The sequence below is a fragment of the Talpa europaea genome (genome assembly GCF_964194135.1).
Source record: "Talpa europaea genome assembly, chromosome: 9".
NCBI classification, from domain to species: Eukaryota; Metazoa; Chordata; class Mammalia; order Eulipotyphla; family Talpidae; genus Talpa; species Talpa europaea.
In genome coordinates this window covers 28,849,706-28,870,036 of record NC_140076.1, presented here as the reverse complement: position 1 = coordinate 28,870,036, position 20,331 = coordinate 28,849,706, and the positions used below count along the sequence as shown (strand labels likewise).

Below are 20,331 nucleotides of genomic sequence, written 5' to 3'. Positions count from 1 at the left end.
TCTAAGTGACCCTTGACTATTTTCCCCCTGTCAAGGGTGGGGGCAGAGGGCCAGGCTCACAGCAGGTCTCTCCCAAAGCAAAAGCGGGAGAGGTCATTCACTGTACAGATGGGGCTCACTGAGTCCCACAGAGAAAGCTGGGGAGCCCCATCCAAGGCTCTACCCTCCATGTCCTTTGCACAGACCTCAGGAACTAAATCCCTGACCGCAGTGGACACACCTCCATGAAGGGGCTCAGTTTCACAAGTATGAGCCAGCTGTGAGGACTGTGGTTTCCCCCAGCCTGAGGGAAATCAATCTCCCCATTTTCCCCATTTCCTTGTGGGGTTGAAAGTGACCTCTCACCTCTAAGCAGCTCCAGAACCCTCCAGTATTTCAGCCTGGGAGGGACATGGGCAGGCCCTGGTCACCAGGTCCTCCCTTTCAGCTGTCTGCTCAATAAATGAAACCAGTTCTGTCCAATAACGGAGCTGCTCTGACTTCACCCACGCTTTGCGGGGAGGTGGGGGGCGTCGGGGGTGTAGGGGGGAAGCTGAGTGCTGGAAACAACACACCTGTGACCCAAAGATGGGGGGCGCTGATCAGGCTGCGCCCTGGAAGTCACATTCCTCACGGGCCAAGCTGGAGGAGACCAGGCATAGACTCACCCCGGTCCTGCGCCCCCCACCCCACCTCCCCAAGTGCTGGCCTAGATAGAGGCAGCAGCCCTGAGCCGCCTCCTTGCATCTGCAGAGCGAGGATGAGCGAGCACCTCCTTGGCCCTCAGGGTCAAGGCTTCCTGGCCAGGGCCCGGCAGGAGCTTGCGAATGGGGGAGCTGACGAGCCAACGAACACGGCGGAGGTCGAAGGAGACACTTGTCCGAGGTTCCGGGAAGTCGGGACCTCAGACTCCCACCCAGGCCTCTACCAGCCCAGCCTACAGGTGGGCTTGGTGCCCGCGTTTTCTCCTCTCCTCGCCCGCAACAGGTCCCCAGGAATCCCCCAGGATTTCCAGCCGTCCCGGGAAGGGGCTCGTGGCCACACCCCTTTCAAGGGGGCAGGATTGGCGAGGGCTGGCTGGGGAAGGGGTGCTGAGAACCAGCCCCGGGCCCCGGAAACCTCCCTACCCGCCCCCCAGGCCCCTCTCCCCCGCCCCTCCCGGGGGGTGGGGGAGCCTCCGAGGCAGCAGGCAGAGCCCGCGGAGCCCAGACCCGCGCTCCGCAGGGAGCGGCAAAGCGCCGTCCTGAACTCGCGAAGCCCAGGCTGAGGCCACATGCGCGGCGCGGGGTGCACTGCCAGGCGCCCGACACCCGCGGAGCCTGGAGGAGAAGGGGCGAGGGGAGGTGCGGCGCGGGAGAAGGAAGGATCGTTCCGACAACGCCGCTCCTCCGGGGTCAAAGGGGCGCGGGGGGCTAACGCTGCGGCGAGAGAGGGGCCCCCACCCCCGCGCCGGGGCCCTCCCCGCGTGCGGCCGCGAGGGGCTGCTCCTGGGGCGCCCAGCCCGGGTCGCCGCCTCTTAGCGCCTGCCCGCCCGAGCGCGCCCTCCACCCGCCGCCGAGCCCCAGCCTGGGATCTCCAAGCCGCGCGCGGGTGAGTGAGGGGGCCAGCTGCTGCCGCGCCCCCGCCCCAGCCCTCTGCGCCACCCCCACCCCACCCCACCCGGGAGCTCAGGGGTCCGCCAGGGCGGGACGGGCGGACAAGTGTCCACCCGACCTGCTCCGGCAAGCGAAGGCCGTGGGAGCTGCGGGAGGATGCACAGAAGACAAGGGGATGGGATGAGGAGAGGGGGTGTCCAGCGAACGCCTTAGGGAATGGAGGAGACACTCCGTAGGGCCCAAAGCCCCAGGGGAGAGAGGGTGTCCAGGGCCCCTCTGGCTATCCTGATCCCTCCCTCCTCTTTAACTCACTGAGAAGCTCCCCTAGAACCACCTCCAGTCCCCAGCTGCCTGCCCACTACACCCTCCCAGGGCCCAGAGAAGCACAGAGCCACTTCCCAGCTTAGGACGGATGGAGCCAGGCAGGTAGGAGAGGTGGTCACCCCTCTGGCCAGTTTCCTCCCTTTCACTTAACCAGGCTGTTCAACCAGGGGTCCTGGGCACGCAGGGAGGCTGGCACTGCCCCGGGGAGGCAGCAGCAAAAGGCAACAGAATCCTGGTCCTGCAGGATGATCACTGGGGGGTGAGACCTGGACACAGGGGTCACTGAGCTGATTTGGGGAGTTAGGAAGGCTTCCTGAAGAAAGTGAGCCCCAGCTGCACCCAGAACCTGGCACTGGAGTTAGCCAGGTTAAGGTCAAGTGCACGCACCTTGGGACATGGGGGCAGCATCTGGTGAGTTCAGCTCCACTTGAGCAAAATCAAAGAGGACCATCTGGAGGGAGCCAGGCCTGGGCTTCCACAGTGAGCGGGCAGGGGGGATTTAACCAGCAGGGAGGGGTGGGGGAGGGGAGCCGGGTGGGAAAGCAGTGAGAGCAGCAAGGAAGGGATGGATTCTAGATGTTCAAAGGGAAAACTGCAGGGCTTAGAGACAGTTGGATAGGAAATGTGGGGGGAAAGCCCGAGGGAGGGGGGACAGGGAGCTCCGGGTGCTGGCTGGGAGACTGGGCATTGTGGGAGAAGATGAAGTTTAAGGAACCTGTTTCCAAGTAGAAGAGAAAGGTTCAGGGTCCAGGCTGTGGAAAGGTGAAGTTAGCTGAGGACCGAACAGCACCCACTGAATCCTGCCAACCAGGCGCTGCCAGTGGCCTTGGAGAGAGCAGAGTCTGACATGATGGGGGCAGAAACCAGACTGGAGTGGATTGACTCTTGAAAGAACAGTAAAGGGGAGGTAGACCGGGCTTTAAAGAAGGGAAAACGTGTTAGATGAAGGTAGACATGGGGTTGGAGGAGGGTTTTGTTTTCAGACAAGAAGGATTTGAGTACCTCTAGGAGGAGATGCAGGCTCGGTGAGGGGCCGGTGAGCACTGACTAGGAAGGACAAGCTGCCCATCCCCCCAGTCGTGAGGGCCCCAGTGATGGCAGAGACATGCTGGCTGGTGATTTTCTTTTCCTCTACCAGGCTTAGCAGCCTGGGCACAGACTTGGAGGAGCTAAAAAGCCAGATTAAGGTAGGGTGGAGACTTTACTGGGCAGCTTCGGCAGAAAGACAAGGAACAACTTGGAAGACAAGGTAAATTGCCAAGAGAATAACTGGAGTGAGGACGTATGGGGGGGTGGGCAGGGAGTAAGGCAGAAGCATAGGCAAGAGGCTCGTGGAGAAAAGTAGAGGATTCCAGGGTTGCGCTAGGTCCTCTGACCTACTGTTATGGCAAGAGGCATTGTGGAGTCCTGGGGAAGAACACAGACTTGGAAGACACAGAGCCTAGGTCTGAATCCCAGCTCTGCCACATATGATCTCCATTTCTGTAACCTTGGGTTAATAATAACCTCAACTTGGACAGTCCTGCTTTCTTTCAGAATCAAATGCTGCAGCCTAAAATGATGCATGTTACAACTCATTGGCCAGAACTAGACACAAGTTTCCACCTAATCACAAATTAGCCAGGAAATGCAATCTTTACCTGTTCAGAAAGGCCAGAGAATGAAAAAGATACAGTGAATAGCCCCCCCCCCCCCCCCGTGACACCCCACAACAGAGCAAGCCAGAGCACCCAAAACAAAACAGTATCCAATTGCAACAGCTCCAAATGGCGGCCCCAGTCCCTCAAAGGGAAATTGAAGTGCAACAGCAGGAAGGTTTCAACATCTCACCCTTGTACAGCCCAGATCCCAATTAACCAGGGCAGAGACAACTTCTAGAATAAACCCAGTAGCCATCTGCCCTTAGCTCTTCCTCTGCTTGGGGCAGAGACTCAGAGTAGTTTCGTCTTCCAGGTCAGCTCTACTTCCCAGAAGCAGAAAAGAATCATCCATGGACAGCACTTAGAAGCTCTGCCTATGGGCTTTTGTTTGAACTACTTGTGCTAAGTGAGGAAGGAGCAAAGTAGAGTTTGCCTTCTTTGAAAACATACAAAACACACCCTGTCTTCTGTTGACATTTGAGCTGAATAAGCGCTAATTACAGGAGGTTGTCTTTAGGGTCTTGAGGAAAGCTGAGGCTCCCTACTTTAGTCATTCAACAGGCATTAACAAATCTAGCACCAGGCTAGGCTGAGAGCTCAGGTTTCAGGGTCAGGACACTGGGTTTCAAATCCTGACTCCACCACTGCCACCCAGTGGTCTTGGGTGAGTTTAGGTCATCTTTCTCTGCCTCAGTAGCTTCCTCTATAAAATGGGGCGATACTAGTCATGATCTCATGCTGTGAAAGTTACATTAGATATTGTTACAAGGTAGTGATCTCTTTAGCTTCACTTAGTTAGTAGTCTGAAAGTGCTAATTTCATTGTCTCATCTAGACTTGTTTCTGGCTAAAATAGACTAGCTTGTATCAGACAACACACTCACTGAGGACTTAAAAAGGCTGCATTTAATGTTTAATAAATCTGTTTAAAGGCACAGGAAAGCTGCCAAGGCAGGGAGGACTTGAGGGGACCAAGATCTTGGAGAGAAGAGAAGGAATACATGGTTTCATTATTTTTTCCTCTTAAGACATTTTCTTTAATGCCTATTTGTCGGGGGCTGGGAGACAAAGGGCTATTTTCTAGGAATAGCAGCTCTAGAAAAGACTCGAGAAGACTGAAAGACAGCTTCCAGGCGGGCACCCAGAGAGGAGAAGCTCCCTTCTCTAACTGCCTGTCAGAAGCAAAAGTAAATCTTCTCTGGAGGAAGAGAACATTACCCAGTGCCACATGCTGTCTCTACAATTTTTCATACACAATGTTGGACAGTCAACAAAAAATTACCTGGTCTCCCAGGATATAAGACTACATGACTGGGCCTCCCCGGTGGCGCAGCGGTTGAGCGCTGGGTTGCGAAGCTGCCCGCAGCCTCTGCAGCGCCAGTTCGATCCCCGGCTGCTCCCCGGCCACCAGAGGAGGGTCCCACATGGCGCGCAGACCTCTCCTGCTGCCCTCTGCTCCCCTCAGCAGTGTATTTTGTCAGTCTGCCTGCTCTGCTCTCCCCTCTGGCTCTGGTGAATTCTCTCACCCTCCTGCGCTTCTGACTGTTCCCAGTGCTTGTATAAATAAATAAATATATATATATAAATAAATAAGACTACATGACCAAAAACCAAAAGCAGTGACATAGACGACAGAAACTAAAGGCCAAGATGTTCGATTTAGTATGTTCAAGAAAATAAGAAGAGGGAGTCATTCCATAGAAAATTAGAATCTACAAAAATAATCAAGTGGACATTCTCAAACTGAAAAACTATAACTGAAAAAATTAAAGCTATAGCAACTAAAATTAAGAACTGAATAGATGGATTTTACAACAGAGAAGACACCGATAAAGGGATAATTAGTGAACCGTACACCCTTGTCAAGATTCTGTCGTGGGGGACTGGACGCCGTCCCTGTCAGGCCCAGGCTAGCCTTCCCTACAGGAGGGAAGAACCTGCCTTTGTTTGTGGGTTCATTTCAGATATTGGTGGAGTGGGGAGGAGCTTAAGAAGGAGAGGAGAGGAAACTCATAGACCCTTCTGAGAGTAACAGGAAAGAGGTTTGGAAACTTACCTCCCCATTGACTTCCACACATCTAACCCTTCTGTTACTCATGAAACAAGATTGCCAATCCGATGGTGCACCAAATCCTGTGTTCTGACTCAGGTCTAGGGAAGTCTTTTCCCTTTCAAGCACAAGAGCCCACTTCCCCTGGTGTGAAATCTGACTGTATCAAGCAGTTGTTAGGATTCCGTGATGTCCTGGTGTCACCATGCCTTGCAAATTCTAGTTGCTAAGATAAATTGCTGTACCCCTATAGTCGTTGCTGTTTCTGCCTGAAGTCTAGAGAGCAGGTGGTCTGTGCAAATATGGAGTTTCTTGTAGTCTGTACCTGCCCTCAGGGGTCAGCATGTGCTTGCTCTGCCAGGATTGGTGGTTCCTGACTTCCTGCCAGGGTGGTGTGCCACAAACGGCTTCTGGCTGGAGTCCAAGTAGAACAGCCACCTCTCACATGGTGACATCAGATCTGGGCAGGAATGGAGGGCCCACCAGGTCCTCTGAACTGCTCCTGCCAGGCTGATCCTAACCTGCCCCTTCCTGACACTGGCCTCATTTTCACTTACCTAGTCATCAAATTCTCTGCAACCCCACGGCGTGCAGGCTTTGAGACGCTTAGGAAGGACAACTGAGAGCCTGGCACCTCCACCTGAGGGACAGACCCGACTGAACCATCTCCCACATCTGAGGCCTTATAGCCCCCTTCTCCATCAAGCACCACGACAACACAGCTTGCATTTATTGAGTTCTCGTTATGTTCCAGGCACTAAACACTTATTTAGCTTAAAGCATTTCACTATCACTATACCCCATGAGGTAAGTTCTCTTCCTAGTGCTCCATTACAGGCGTTAACACTGAAGCAGAGAGTGCACTTGTCCAGGTCATGCTCCTGCGTGCTTTGCTCTCACTCAGGGGACCACCTGCTTCCTTCCCTCTCATCCCCATTCAGGGCCCTTTTCTGACATGTTATCACAATTCTAACACAGCTACAAGGCTGTGATCTTATCCTTTGAAGGCCTTGATACCTGTGATATCATGTTTACAGAATTCTCAAATCGAAGTCTTAAATCCCTGGCTTCTGATTATATTTTCCTGGCTCTGCAGGCATCCCCAGAATTCTAGAATCCAGGGAAAGATTCCTGAACCGGACACAACTAGAGGATCCTAGAAAGGAATTCTAGTATCCAGTGATTGGATTTTTGAATCCAGGTTCAAGAAAAGAATCCTGGGAAATGGAATGGGGGTAGGATTAGAATCTAGTAGAATGCTCAGGCTAGAAAGGACCCAAGGGCCTTGGTCTGTCCCAGCCGAACCCAGCCTTGTAGAGACCACTCCTCACTGGCCATCTGAAACATGAGGAGCTCCTCAATCTCACATCATCACTCAATTGTCGCTCACCTGATGTCCCGGAAAGTTAACGTCACTGCTATGCCTGCTAGAGCCTAGAGTGGGGAAGCCCAGGCCACATGGCAAGACATTTAAGGCCCTGGTCCATTGAGGCCATGGACCAACTGCTAGGCCACTCCAGGTTTGTTTCTTCATTTGGACAAGGAGGAACTAGGCCAGATGCCTAATCCATGTGGGGGAAGCAGTTGTCTCAATCCCAAGAGCAGCCCCTGCCCCTAAGTAGAACGACTGATAATGCTAAGTATCATTTAATGAGCACCTAGCTGGGCACTTTACAGCCATTTGCTCAATTAGCCCAAGAAGGCTTCCTGGAGGCGGTGAGGCAGAGGGGCTTTTTTTCTCGGGGGGACAAGAATAAGTGGGGAAGGACCAAGGACAAGAGGGAGGATGGCAAGGTTGGCTATAAGGGGCCCAGGTGGTTGGGGAAGCAATGGGCAGACTTGCCATAGGCGGTGGGCTGTTGCTTCCCAGAGGCAAGTGCAGGGGGCTGCTTCAGACAACTCTGCAAACCTGCCAGGCCCAGAATGTAGCTACAGAACAGAGCTGGTGGGGAGCACAGATGTCCTGCTGACCCTGTGTCCTTCTGTGTCCACAGGAGGGCTGTGAGCTCGGCCCTGCCTGTGGGCTGGTCCGGGCCGGCTGCAGGAGGGAGCTGGATGACTGCTCGGGGTCCCCAGGCCCATGGCGCCCCAGGAAAAGAAACAGGGCCAGGGCCGCTCTCGCTCTCGAAGCCGACTGGCCCGCCTGCCCTCGCCGGCGCTGCTCTGCGCCTGCGGCCTGTGCGTGCTGCTGGCGGGCGTGAACGTGACGCTGGTGGGCGCCTTCGCCGCCTTCCTGCCCGGGCACAACGCGCCCCTGGTCGTGGGGCCCGCGCTGCTGGCGCTGGCGCTCGGCCTCTTCGCCGCCTGCTGCGCGTGTAGCCGCCGGGGCCCCGCGCGCCGCGCCCGCTCGGCGGCCTCCTCGGGCCCGGGGCCGGGCGGCGGCGGCGCGGGGCCGGTGGCGCTGGAGATGGAGAGCAGCGAGCGCACGGCGCAGGACACCACGGCCGTGCAGCTCAGCCCCGCCGCCTCGGCCGCGTCCTCCGGCCGCTCCAGCCCCGGCCCCGGCGCCGGCCCCTTCGCCCTGGACGCGCCCGAGCCCGCGGCCGCCTGCGCGCCCCGCACCGAAGGCGTCCAGCTCGTCCTGCCCCGGGAGCGCGGCGCCCCCTAGCGGGCCGTGGCCCCCGCCCCGACGCCCCCGCGCGCCTTCCCGCGCTTGGTGCCCTCCGGGGAAGAGAGGGGAGAAGGGAAGAGAGCGCTTCGCGAGAGGCCGCTGCTGGACAGACACGAGGCGGCCCGTCTCTGGGGCGTCCTCAGAGGGGAAGGTGGTGTCACAGCGCACCTGGCCGCCTCCCCGAGGGAGCTCAGGGCCTGCCGGACCCCGCTTGACCTCACGCCCCAGGCTGGATGGAACTGGGCCCGCAGGCTTTCAGGCCCCAGCACCACCACCGCGACCCCATGGCCTTCGGCCACCGGGAACTAAGGAGCGTCCACTCTTGAGAGGGGCTGACTCCGCGCAGGGTTGCGTTCCCAAGGAGGGAAGGAAGAGGGAGACGGAGAGGAATGTCAGGCTGGGCTGGCTCCTGTCCCTGGAGCCTGGAGAGGCCACCAGCACACCGGCTCCCCCTTCTGTCCCTTCCAGCCCTCCCTGTCTCGCCCCCACTAAGACCCTTAGGCATTTATGGGGAGGTGGGTATCTCCATTTGAGCCCGTAGAGTCCCTAGGTAGAGCTGGGCTGAGCACAGAGCACCCTCTCTGCCTGACCAGAGCAGGGGTGCTGAGACTGAACCCACAGAAGTGAGTGGTGAGGGGGCTCCTCTAGCCCTGAAGGTCTCAGTGTGCTCCTTGCTTTGTGTTCCTGCTGTGCCTCACTCCTCAATAAAGCAACTTTGAAGTCGAGTCCTCTGTGATGGTCAGCAGAGGAAGGAGAGGCTGACTGGGGGTCTCTGGGGGGACAACCTCAGACCTGGGGTCCTCCTGGCCTGTGGCTGAGTGCATCATTGTCCTAGCACCAACCCCTCTAGGAGACCTAGAAGGGCGCCCAGGGGAGAGAGGTGTGTGACTGAGCAAAAGACCGTCATACTGAACGTGTCTGTGAATGTCTGTGGGAACAGGTATGCCGAATTGGGGCCCCAGGTGAAGATAAGAGCCTGCCTGCGCGTGAGGTTGTCTCCTGTGGGTGAGGTTGTCTCCTGTGGTATGAGGTGGGGGGTGTGGGAATATTTAGGTCACACTGACGGTGTGTGTGTGTGTGTAAGGAAAGCCACCTCCCCAAGCTCCAGTTCTATCTCTTCTGGTCCATTGGCCTGTAGCCTCAGGTGAACTGAGGGGTGGGGGGGGGGGGCACTGCTGACGCTGCCCCTGGTGTGGTATGGACTACCCTTCACCCCTTCACTTTCTTAGGAGATACTCTAGCTTCTAGCCCTAGGGTGCTAGCCCCAGCCCTTTGCACTGTTGGCAGAGATCTGGAATTACACCACCAGGGCTCCTTCCGCTCCCCACACCCCCCTCTCAAAAGATCCAGATCCAGTTCTGGGATGATGCCAGCTGGGGAGGGACTGAGCATGTTGCAAGGGCTGGAGGTTGTAAGCTGTAGATCCATGGTGTGCGTGAGTAGAATAGACATGAGGGGACATGACCTCCCTGGACCCTCCCTTTTACTGGCCCCCCAGCTGAAGATCACCTCAGGTATACCAGGAGAGGGTCTCTATACCTCAGGGTCACTATCCAATCAGCCAGCCCCCTCCCCCATATCTCTGGGGGCCCACCACATGGGGGATTCCTCACCTCACACTCCCTCTTGGGTGAGAACAGAGGGACAGGCCCCTCTCAGACGGGCTGCAGCCCCTGAGCAGATCTGGGTTCCAGGGAGCCCATGGAGGTGGAGGGCAAGTTTTTCTTGAAGGTGAAGACACAATTCTGAATATGACAGCACAGGGGTGTCAGGCTCCCTGCCCTTGAGGAGTCTGAGCAAGAAGCAGGGGCTCTGCAGGGATACTGCAGAAGGCCCCTGAGGGCTAAGCCCTCCCATTCCCACTGGCCCTGTTCCCAGAGGCCCAGGGACTGCAGTGGAAGACACACAGCTGGGCCTTCCAGAAGGAGGGGTACTCCTTAGAGCCCTGGGTAACTCAGGGGTGGCACAGTGAGACCTGCCTCCCAGAGGGAACTGCTGATGACCTGGCCACGGGAACCTATTATGGGGCAGGTGCTCAGATTCCCCCCTCTCTTCCCACTAGAAGAAATGAGGTCAGTCAAACATTTAGCACCATTTTTTATGAAATAATTCAATAAATAATCCCTGAACCCTACTGTGTGTCCAGCACTGGGAATAGAGTGGTGAATTAATTCTGGTGGAGCTTATATCCTTCCGGAGGGGACAGACAATGAAGAAATAGGTAAGCAGCCAGACAGTAAATGTTAGTGGGCAACACTCTGCAGAAAATTGTCACAGGGAGGCATGCTGGAGGGACTTTTGGGGTGGCCACGGAGGTCTTCTGAGTCGAAGCTGAGCTCTGATTGGTAAGAGTCAGCCATGCAGAGGTCTGGAGCAAGAAGATTACAAGCTCAGGAAAAGCCCAAAAATGAGAATGAACTTGGCCTCTGTGTGTCAGGCGGAGAAAGAAGGGCTGAGAGAGGGAGGGATGAAGTTGGAGAAGGTGTGGATGCATATTGTTCAGCTCCTATGTGACTTAGTAAACCAAGGGAGACGCTGAGGTTTTATTCTCAGTGAGGTGGGAGCCACTGGAGGGTTTTAAGCAGGGAAGTGACATGGTCTGATTTATGATTGTAGAGATCCTTCTGCCTGCTGTGTGGAAAATAGAGTGTTGAGGGGCAAGAGAGACGCGGGGGCAGGTTAGGAGGTGATCACCACAGCGGTGAGATGCGCTAGGGGCTGGGACTGGAGTGGTGGCTGCCAAGTGGACAGATTCTATACTTAATTTTAAGGTCTCCTGCTGGGGGAGCTTAAGAGGAGAGAATGCAGGTACACAGGAGGAAGTTCCAGAGTTTTGGTTTGAGAAATTGAGCATATCGTGGAGGAAAAGCCAGGGCTCTGTAACCCAGTGAAACTGTCCTGCAGGAGCTGGAGTTCTGGAAGGAGGAGCATCTTGTGGAGGCCAGCTGAGAAGCTGTTGGCATGTGGGTGGTGGCTGAGCTGTGACGCCAGGTGAGGTGTATGAGGAGACATGAAAACAGAAAACCCAGAATCTAGAATAGTCTAACCTCTGAATCTAAAGGAGAGAAGAGAACCAGTTTTCCACTTCTGAATCTCACCCAGCCTTCTGCTGCTGCCAGCGCCTTTCTGATGAGGTCTATGGACTAGGGCTTGGAAGTTAGGGAGAAGTGAATGGGAGGTGAGCTTCAAGAAGCTTCCGCTCACAGGTATGCACTCAGTGCTTACCTGGCTCAAATAAATGTTTACCTGGCAGTGAATAAATGTTTGGTGTGTGACTGAGTGAGGAAAAGGTGTAAATCTTATCTCACCTGAGATGCCAGGTCCCCAGTCACAGGGAATTATCAAGATAATCGGGCAGGAAGGGAAAAGATCCTTGTGGGGGGGGGAGTCCCCCTCGCCAATTCCTACTTAGTGAGGAGGTGGGATGAAGCCGATACATAGAACTGGCTAGATGGCATCGTTAGGTTTAGGAGCCAGCGGGGTAGATAGGCTAGGCTGGAGGACAGCTGCATTGCTAGGGATCGCCACTAGAGGGCAGTGTGGGCACATGACAGGGGATAGAGGTGCCAGCCTAGCCAGACTGCACAACTTTGACTTTTCCTCTTGGAGAGCCATGGTGGTGAGGAACGGGGAGAGTGAGCAGTGGGTGTACAAGGATGCTGATGTTTAGTCACCTAAATTTACTAAGGGACACCTTCAACCCTGGAACTTGACCTTATAACAGAGTCCTGACCCTAAACGTAGAATTTAGTCTTTATCAAGTTCACGGTTAAGTCCTGTATCCAATCATAGATTAAACCCTCACTGTTAAGTCTTGGGCTTAACAGTGTTAAGTGCACTGAGCCTGACCCTAGTCAATGCTGAGTCTTGACCTTGATCATAGACTGATCTTGATCCTGGTCACATTCTGAGCTTTGACCCTGCCTGGTCCATACACTGAACCCTGATCCTGAACTAAGACTGAGGAAAGCAGCACTGAATCCTGACTTTTGTCAAAGATTGAACTCTGACATGGAAATAGACTGAGTCTTGATCATGGACATACACTAAGCCCTAATTCTGGTCAGAGGCTGAGCCCTGACTCTGATTCCAAACACTGAGCCCCGTTTCTGATAACAGACAGCCTGACCCTGGTCCAAGAGCCCTGAATCTGGTCCCAACCTGAACTTTGACACTAATCCATACATTGAACTCTGACCCTAGACAAAGACTGAGCTTTTATCTCGGTCACCTTGATCTCTAAAACTTGTTCTCCCAAACTTGCTTGATTGACTTAAGGACCTCCCAGATGAGGTTCCCATGTCAGGTCAGGCTCCAGCCCCAAAAGGAAGCAATTCCCAGGATCACTTTTGAGGAGAAGAGAAGGAATTCTAGGTCTTTGAATGGTCTAGAAGTTCCTACACAGTGGACCAGGCAGGGAGACCAGGCAGAGAAAGGCCAGTACTATACTTGATCTTAGCCAAAAGGCCAAGAAGCGATAGAAAGGTCAGTACTAGGCTGTCCAGGACATAAGGGAGGGAGGACAGCTGGGCCTTCCCCAGGTATCCTTGGAGCTCCAGGCCCTCTGCCTGGCTTTGCATCTGGGGGCCTCCAGGCCTTGAGTGTCTTCCACCTGCACTTCAGACTCTCCAGGAACCTGGGCACATCCCTTCTGCTTACTGGGCTATGTTCCCCTAAATGTGAGGGAAGGTGACATTCCTTGCAGAGAGAGTGGGCCCATGTCCCCACTCTGTGCCTTGGCAGGAAGAGAAGCCCCCTCACTCTGGCTGGTCACACCAAATAGGCAAGAAAAGTGAACCTGCCCCAGATGCCTCAGGTCGTCAGGGCTCGTAAGACAGGAGCAAAGTGGTGTGTGAGTCAGGAAGCAGGACATCTGAGAGGTCCCTGTACATTCCTGGGGTCTGTATGTGTGAGGAGAGGAAGTCCACAAGGGACCACACAGGCCCTGGGTGGGTAGGGGCTGGGGGGTCAAAGTGCAACACGACCCATTTAGTTTCTGCTGCAGCCTGGGTGCCTTGCCCCTGCTAACCAAGCTCTCCTCTGCCAGGTCCTCCCCTTCCAGCTCACCTTGGGAGGCACCGAGGGCAGGGGTGGGGGCAGAGGCAGGCAGGAACCGGGGCGGGGGAGGGGGGCTGCTCGAGTCAAAAAACGCTGACGCGGAAGACAATGAGCTCTCCGAGGCTGAGGCAACTCATTTGGTCCCGGCCACGCTTTATTAAATTCTCATAAACCTGTCAGGGGGGACAGGGCTCGCTTCAGTTTACCTCATTAGCCCGACACAATGACAGTGGGGGGGGGGGCAGAGGGAGGGGGCGGCAAGGGGAGGCCCCAGCTCAGCGCTGAGAAGCGAGCCAGCCGGGAAGATAATTGAATTAAGTGGCTTTTGTTAATGGTTTTTAAGACTCCGAAGTGTAAATAACATTTAGGGGCTTTCTTTTAATGGGGCTGGGGTTTTAGAGACCCTGGGAGCTTAGAGGAGGCCCAGCTCACTTGGTACCTGACCCTCTCCCCCACCTCAGGGGAGCTTGGGAGGAGAGAGCCACTGGATGCCTTAAAGTTAGGCTGGGAGCCGTGAAGGGACTGATGGAAAGTAAGAGATTTCCGGTGGGTCTTTTAACAGAGCCGGAGAGGGGACTGATTGTGATGACCTGCCCAGGCCTGGAATCCCACCGTTGGACGAAATGGCCAGCGCTGTCTCTGGGGTTTGACTGGAGGCACAGCTTGTGAGTGTTCAGGGGTCCTGGCCTGCTGGGGTACCCAGTGGTCATTCTTATTGAGAGGTCAGTAGAACCAGGACCTCATGACTTTATTGCTTATTGCCAGTGGCCGGATTCTGGGGCCGTCCTGAGCCCCCGTCACAGGGTGTGTGGGAACGTGAGCTGCCAGCCTGCCAGTGAGCTGGAGTGCTGGGTTAGACTAGACCCCTGCTTCCTGAAGGAGGCTACACTAGAGCTGATCTAGAAGACACTGCAGGGAGGGGCGGGGAGCTCACTTCTCTAGGGACACAAGGGCCTGGGCAGCTGCGAGAGGAAGCCTGGACACGGACAAGTTGTTTGGGAATCCAGCCTTGGGCTATCTTCTCCTCGCTGCAGACCTGCAGATGTGACCAGATCCAAGAGTTGGCTAGACTGAAGGCTACATCCCAAGGGGTTGGAAGTGAGAGGGGGCGGGGTTGGCCCTAGGCCAGTCCACAAAGGGTTAAGGCGTTAATCGCCCTGCATGCGACAAAGGGAAGTGGGTTTTCTGATCCAGAAAGGATCAGTCCCTGGGACGCCCCATCAGGCCCTTCAGCGTGAAATTACACCCCAGCGGGTGTGCTCCCCTCCCCCCCACACACACATAGTCCCTGCCTAGGCCTGGCATGGGATTAGGGCCTGGAGTCATCAACTTAATAGATCCCACCTCTCCTCCCTAGTCTCTCCCCGCCCACCCCAAGCCTTCAGTCCAGCCTCTAGCCCCAGCCAGCCTCTTTCCTCACTGGCCTTCCACATGACTGTCAATCTCTCTGGTCATCTCTGGCCTTATTCTTGGTCTGGTCATTCCATCTGTCTCCTGAGCTGAACCCTGACCCCAGTCCCACACTGAATCCTAAACACACTCCTTATTTTAGTTTCTTCATAACCTTTAATCAGCACCCAAACATATCTGTTTCATTGTCACTTACCTGCTGTCTCCCCACTAGCAGGGACTTCTCTGCACTGAACCCCTTGGTGCCCAGGTTGAATCTGCTCAATGAGCATTAGCTGGCCAAGGCCCCTCCCATCCACTTCACAAAGACTGAGGTATAGTTCCACCTGACATGGGTGTTCCCAACAGAGGAGGGAGCTCAAGTCTGTGCCAGGACAGAGACAGGTCCTCAGGGAGATTGGGGCTGTGGTGTGGCCTGTAAGGTAAGATAAAAAGTATCAGGCTTTTCTGCCCTCCTGCCATTAGGATAGATGACAGAACACTGTGGTCCCGAATGCATGCCTGATGGCGGGCACCTGGAGTAGGGTGTGGGCATAGGTAGATGGGATTCACCCGGGCTAAGACTGGGCTTTTAAGGGCAGCGTCACAGGGACGCCAACAGAAGCCAAGAGAGAGAGAACCACGAGACAGCAGAGAAGCAAGGCCACGAGAAAATGCTGGAGAGCCCAGACAGAGGGAAGACTTGCCAGGGGCTGGGAGGCCTGTGTACCTGGCCTGCTGTGTACCTGGTAAATCCCAATAAAATCCTGCAAAATCCCAATAAAAGCCTGCAAAAGCCACTGAGGGCTCCAGGACTCCTCCTTTACCGGGTCTGTTGGATCAGAAAACCTGCTCCATGTCATTCCTGCCCTTACAGGCCTCTGCCTCAGTCAGGCCCAGCCTCATCTCATGACGCCATTAATGAGCTAGACCAGAAAAGAGAGAGGCACTGCATAGTCAAAGGGTGCTCAGTCGTCCTTGGGTACCAACCCTGGAGACCCTTTCACCCCATTTCCTTGGGCCTCTGCTGGGCCTTTGTCACACATATGTGCCTGTGCTCACAGCTAGGCAGATCTAGTGTGCGAAGAGGTCCTGAGGTAGTTGAAGAAACAGTCAGTGAATATCTCATGAAAGAGAAAACTCAGCAGGACATTCAGAAACCCATGCTGTTCAAGGCAGGCAGGTAGAGACCCTCTAACATCTACAGAGGCCCAGAAATGGGGGGCCCCAGAAAAAGCCACGACTTGCCCAAGGCCACACAGAAAGGCCACGCAGGAACCAATTCAACTTGACAAGCACAGTATTGGTTGAACACCAACTCTGAGCCAGGCTCTGGGTTATGCCAAGTCCTGCTCAGGGATAGATAAGAACTGTACCTGGTGGCCAAGAGTGGAAGTAGACCCCCCTCCCCTGGGGCAATCGGGCAAGGCTTTGTGGAGAGGGTGGCGTGTTCTGAGTGAATAGGCCTTCCCCAGAAGGAAAACTAAGACAGGTGGAAAAGGGCACAGTACGAGTGTGAGGAACCACGTCCAGTTTGGTTAGGTATTCCAGACCCACGAATAGACAAGTTCTGTGTGCCTACCTCTCCCTTCCAGGCCAGGCCAGGCCTGATGAGGAAATGGCAAGTTTCAGATCAATATGGGGAAGAACTACCTGAAAGTCAAACTAGACAAGCTGCCCTGCCAGGTAATGAACCACCCGTCCCTGAGGCTGGTGGGCAGGGGCTGGACAGTAGTGACGCCTGTCTGAATACAGGCTGAACTAGAGACCCCCAAGGATGTCCTATGAACCTGTAGCAGAAAAGTCCAGACTACCCACTGGCCTGGCCTTCCAGGAGGTAACCCTCCACCGCACCCTTGTCCAGTGGCTGGAGGTTGGCAGGATTCGGGGCCTAGAATGGGGAGTGGGGGATGGAGTGGGGGATGAGGAGACAGCCAGAATGACTCCTTTCACAGTTCTGGCCCCTCAGTGTGCTGCCTGTGGCTCTGTAGCCCCCAGTGCAGTCGGAGGGACTTAAGTTCTAGTGTGACTTTTAAACAGGGACTGAAGCCCTGGAGGGGACTTTCCCCATGGTCCGCAGCAGGAGAGGCAGCTGGGGTGCAGGCTGCAGGCCGCCTCAGACTGCTAGTGGCCAAGTCTGTCAGGCCCTCCCACTCAGCCTGCCTCCAGAGGGGTTGTGTCTGCTGGGGAGCGCCCCTGGGGGGCTGAGGGATGCCCGTAATTTCTAAAAGAACCCAAATGCCCTTTCATCTCTCCAGTGTTGTCAAGTACCCACCTCAGCCTAATCTGGATTCTTCCTGCGGCTTTGGGGCTCCTGCCTCCTGAGTTCCCTCCTCTGAGAGAATCTTAAAGCAAAAAAGTGTTCCCTACCTCCCGGCTTGGAGGTGAGCGCTGGATGGGGTGACCTGGGAAGGACCCAGGCTTCCAGGTCTGCGGGGCTGCTCAGGTGTTGTTGCCCACAACGGCAACAATGCCCGGCTTTGTGCACACACGCTCACACTCACATGCACCAGCACACGCCCACACAGGCTCTTTCCAAGAACGACTCTTCCAAGATAAAGGAGCCACCGGGCGGTCAGCCCCCAGGAGGAAATATCGCTCCTGTGGCCTTTGTTGTTCAAAGGGCTTTGTGAAATCTCCAGACTCCTCTTGGAAAGGATCCCGGGCTGAGGTGGCGGGTCTCCCACAACTGGAGACGTGGGTGTGGGTGCAGCCCCTCCCCCCCAACCTGGCAAAGGTGGGAGCCCCAGGGGGCCGAGCTTGGTGTCATTAGTGGCAGTGCAGGACTTTAATCCATCACTTCCATTATTAGCTCGCTCAATTTCCAACAGCCTGGGAGGAGGGCAGGGATCTCCCCTTTTACAGATCATAAAACAGAGGTTCACAGAGACCTAGCAGCTTACTAGGGGTCCCACAGTGAGTTGATGCTAGAAGAGGAACTGCCGTGACTGAGTCAGCCCTGCTCCAAACTGTGTCCTGTACCAGCCCCACTGTGAGCCCCAACGCTGGTCTCCTCCAGGGGAGCCGTGGCTTTTCCTGGACTGAGCCCTGTTCCTGGCTCCAACCCATCCCTGACTCCAGACACAAACAGAGCTTTGAGCCTGATCCCGTTCTGAATGCCACCTGTGGCCCCTAACAGAGCTGTGACCCACCTCAGAGCAGCCCCTGATCCTGGCCTCTTGCCCCGGAGGAGCAGACCCTGATCCCAGTCTTAGGCTGGATCTTAGCCTCACACTGGTCCCTGAGCCTCCCCTCCAGCTGCCTCGCCTATTAGCGATAATCCTTGGAAGGGCAGAGACCTGTGCTGCCCATTCACTCCAACCACTTTAGATTTCTGTACATGTGACTGAACAATCTCCATTTTACCTACTATGTATAGGACCGGGGGCTGAGTCTATTTTTGTTTGCCAGCATCTATAGTGTAATAATTAGCATTTATTGAGCAATTACCAAATACTGGGCCTTGTGCTGTGTTTAACAGATGTTATCTCCTTTAATCCTCACCAAGAACCCTCAAATAGGTGTTATCACCAGCCCCATTTTACAGATGAGGCCAGGAACCCCAAGGTCCCACCAGAGGTGTGGAGAAGTGTTGTGTGCGTCCATCACAATCACTTGCCCGGTGAGACGTAGAGGTGGGAGGCATTTGGGCCGGTGGGAGAACCCAGGGCCTCTGTGTTTCTGAAGCCACAGAAGAGCCAGGTGAGTCAGACTGAGGTAAATTGTGCTGAGGGAGTGAGACCAGGTCCTTAATTTGTGGAACCAGTTCAAAATGAAATGAATGTTTTATTTTTTTTTTTTAAATAGAGGCATGTTTTATTTTTATTTATTTGTTTGTTTGTTTTGTTTATACATGCACTGGGTACAGTCAGAAGCGCGGGAGGGTGAGAGAATTCACCAGAGCCAGAGCGGGGAGCAGAGCAGGCAGAACGACCGAAGTACACTGCTGAGGGGAGCAGCGGGCGGCAGGGGAGGTCTGCGCGCCATGTGGGACCCTCCTCTGGTAGCCGGGGAGCAGCTGGGGATCGAACCGGCGCCGCAGAGGCCGCGGGCAGCTTCGCAACCCAGCGCTCAACCGCTGCGCCACCTGGGAGGCCCTGAAATGAATGTTTTAAAATGGACCTTGAGAGCTTGTTTGGAGGTTCTAGCAGGGAAGCACAGCTACTCATATACCCTCGACTGACTGAAGACCGGGTCTCTCTCTATTTGGGGAAGGGTCTCCCCTGTGGCGCAGCGGGTTGAGCACAGTGCTGTGAAGCTGTCCATAGAGCAGCCTGTGCAGTGCAGGTTCGATTTCCAGCCAGGGATATCCCCACAGGGAGCAGCAGACCTCTCCTGTCTCGCCCGCTGCTCCCCTCAGCAGTGTCTTCGGTCCCTCTGCCTGTTCTGCTCCTCTCTCTGTCTCTGGTGAATTCTCTGACCCTCCCGTGCCTCTGGCCTGTACCCCTGTGCTTGTATAGATAAATAAATCTTAAAAAAAAAAAAAAAAAAAGGGCCTCCCTGGTGGCGCAAGGGGTTAAGCACCGCACTATGAAGCAATCCGCAGCCTCTGCAGCACGAGTTCAATCCCTGGCTGGCCAGGGAGAAACCCACATGGCAAAGCAGACATCTCCTGTCTCCCCACTGCTCCCCTCAGCAGTGTATTTCAGTAGATCTGCCTGTTCTGTTCCCTACTCTGTCTCTGGTGGATCCTCTCACCCCCCACATCTCTGGCCTGTACCTCAGCTCTTGCATGCATAAATAAATAAATCTTAAAAAAATGAAGGCTTTAGAGGGTCTCCCTGGTGGTGTAAGGGGTTAAGATGCAAACTATGAAGCTGTCCGCAGCCTCTGCAGCACGAGTTCGATCCCTGGCTGGCCAGGGAGCAACCCACATGGCGCAGCAGACCTCTCGTGCCTCGCCCGCTGCTCCCCTCAGCAGTGTACTTCAGTCAATCCGCCTGTTCTGTTCCCTATGCTGTCTCTGATGAATCTTCTCACTCCCCCCCCCACACACACACACTTCTGGCCTGTACCCCAGTTTTTGTATGCATAAATAAATCTTTTTTAAAAAAAAATGAAGGCTTTCAAGATGGTGACAGACAGATTTTACAGGCTTGAGCCCAAGGCCCCGTGTGATGGCACAGGTCACATGTCCGTGTTGTTGACCCCACAAGAGAAAGTGGAGTGTGGGCTTAAGGCAGCCCCTTGGGATGGATATGTGGATCGGGAGACATGGCAGCTAGGCCTGGGGTCTGACTCTCATGCGGGCCTTGGGGCAGGATCTCCAACAGGGCAGCAACCATGGGGCAGCTCCGGGCCCCAGCATGGCAGTGTGGCTAGTGACCCTGTACATGAAGGAGAGTTGGTGCCACCCAGGGCTTGGGAGCCTATCTGTGGGGCCAGCGGGAAGTGTCTGGGGGGTGGAGCGGGTGTGTGGGCAGCATCCAGGTGATAGACAATGGGCTGTGCGTCTGAGGGTGTAGACAGGGTGTGTGCATGATTAGGACAGACAGATTGTGTGTGTGTGCAGGACCAGAGCAAAAGTCAGAGAGTATGCACCTGTGTGGTTGTGAGTGTATAGGAGTGTGGGGGGGGAGGGAACAGACTGTGAGAGAAGGTATGCCTGTCTACGCCCACTTTCCTGGGTGCTGACCTGGGCTCCCAGGTGAAAATGCCCCTACCCCAACCCCAACCTACCCCAGCC

The 20,331-nt window shown here is 55.2% G+C and overlaps 1 protein-coding gene across 1 annotated transcript; it reads left to right on the top strand.

Annotated features, from left to right (window-relative positions):
- Positions 1–1,321: 1,321 nt before the first annotated feature.
- On the top strand, positions 1,322–8,195 carry TMEM275 (transmembrane protein 275; the record flags this gene model as incomplete). The annotated part of the gene is made up of 2 exons (XM_084243319.1): positions 1,322–1,569; positions 7,582–8,195. The coding sequence occupies exon 2, from the start codon at positions 7,668–7,670 to the stop codon at positions 8,193–8,195; it is 528 nt and encodes a 175-aa protein (XP_084099445.1). The 5' UTR covers positions 1,322–1,569; positions 7,582–7,667.
- Between the last annotated feature and the right edge of the window lie 12,136 nt (positions 8,196–20,331).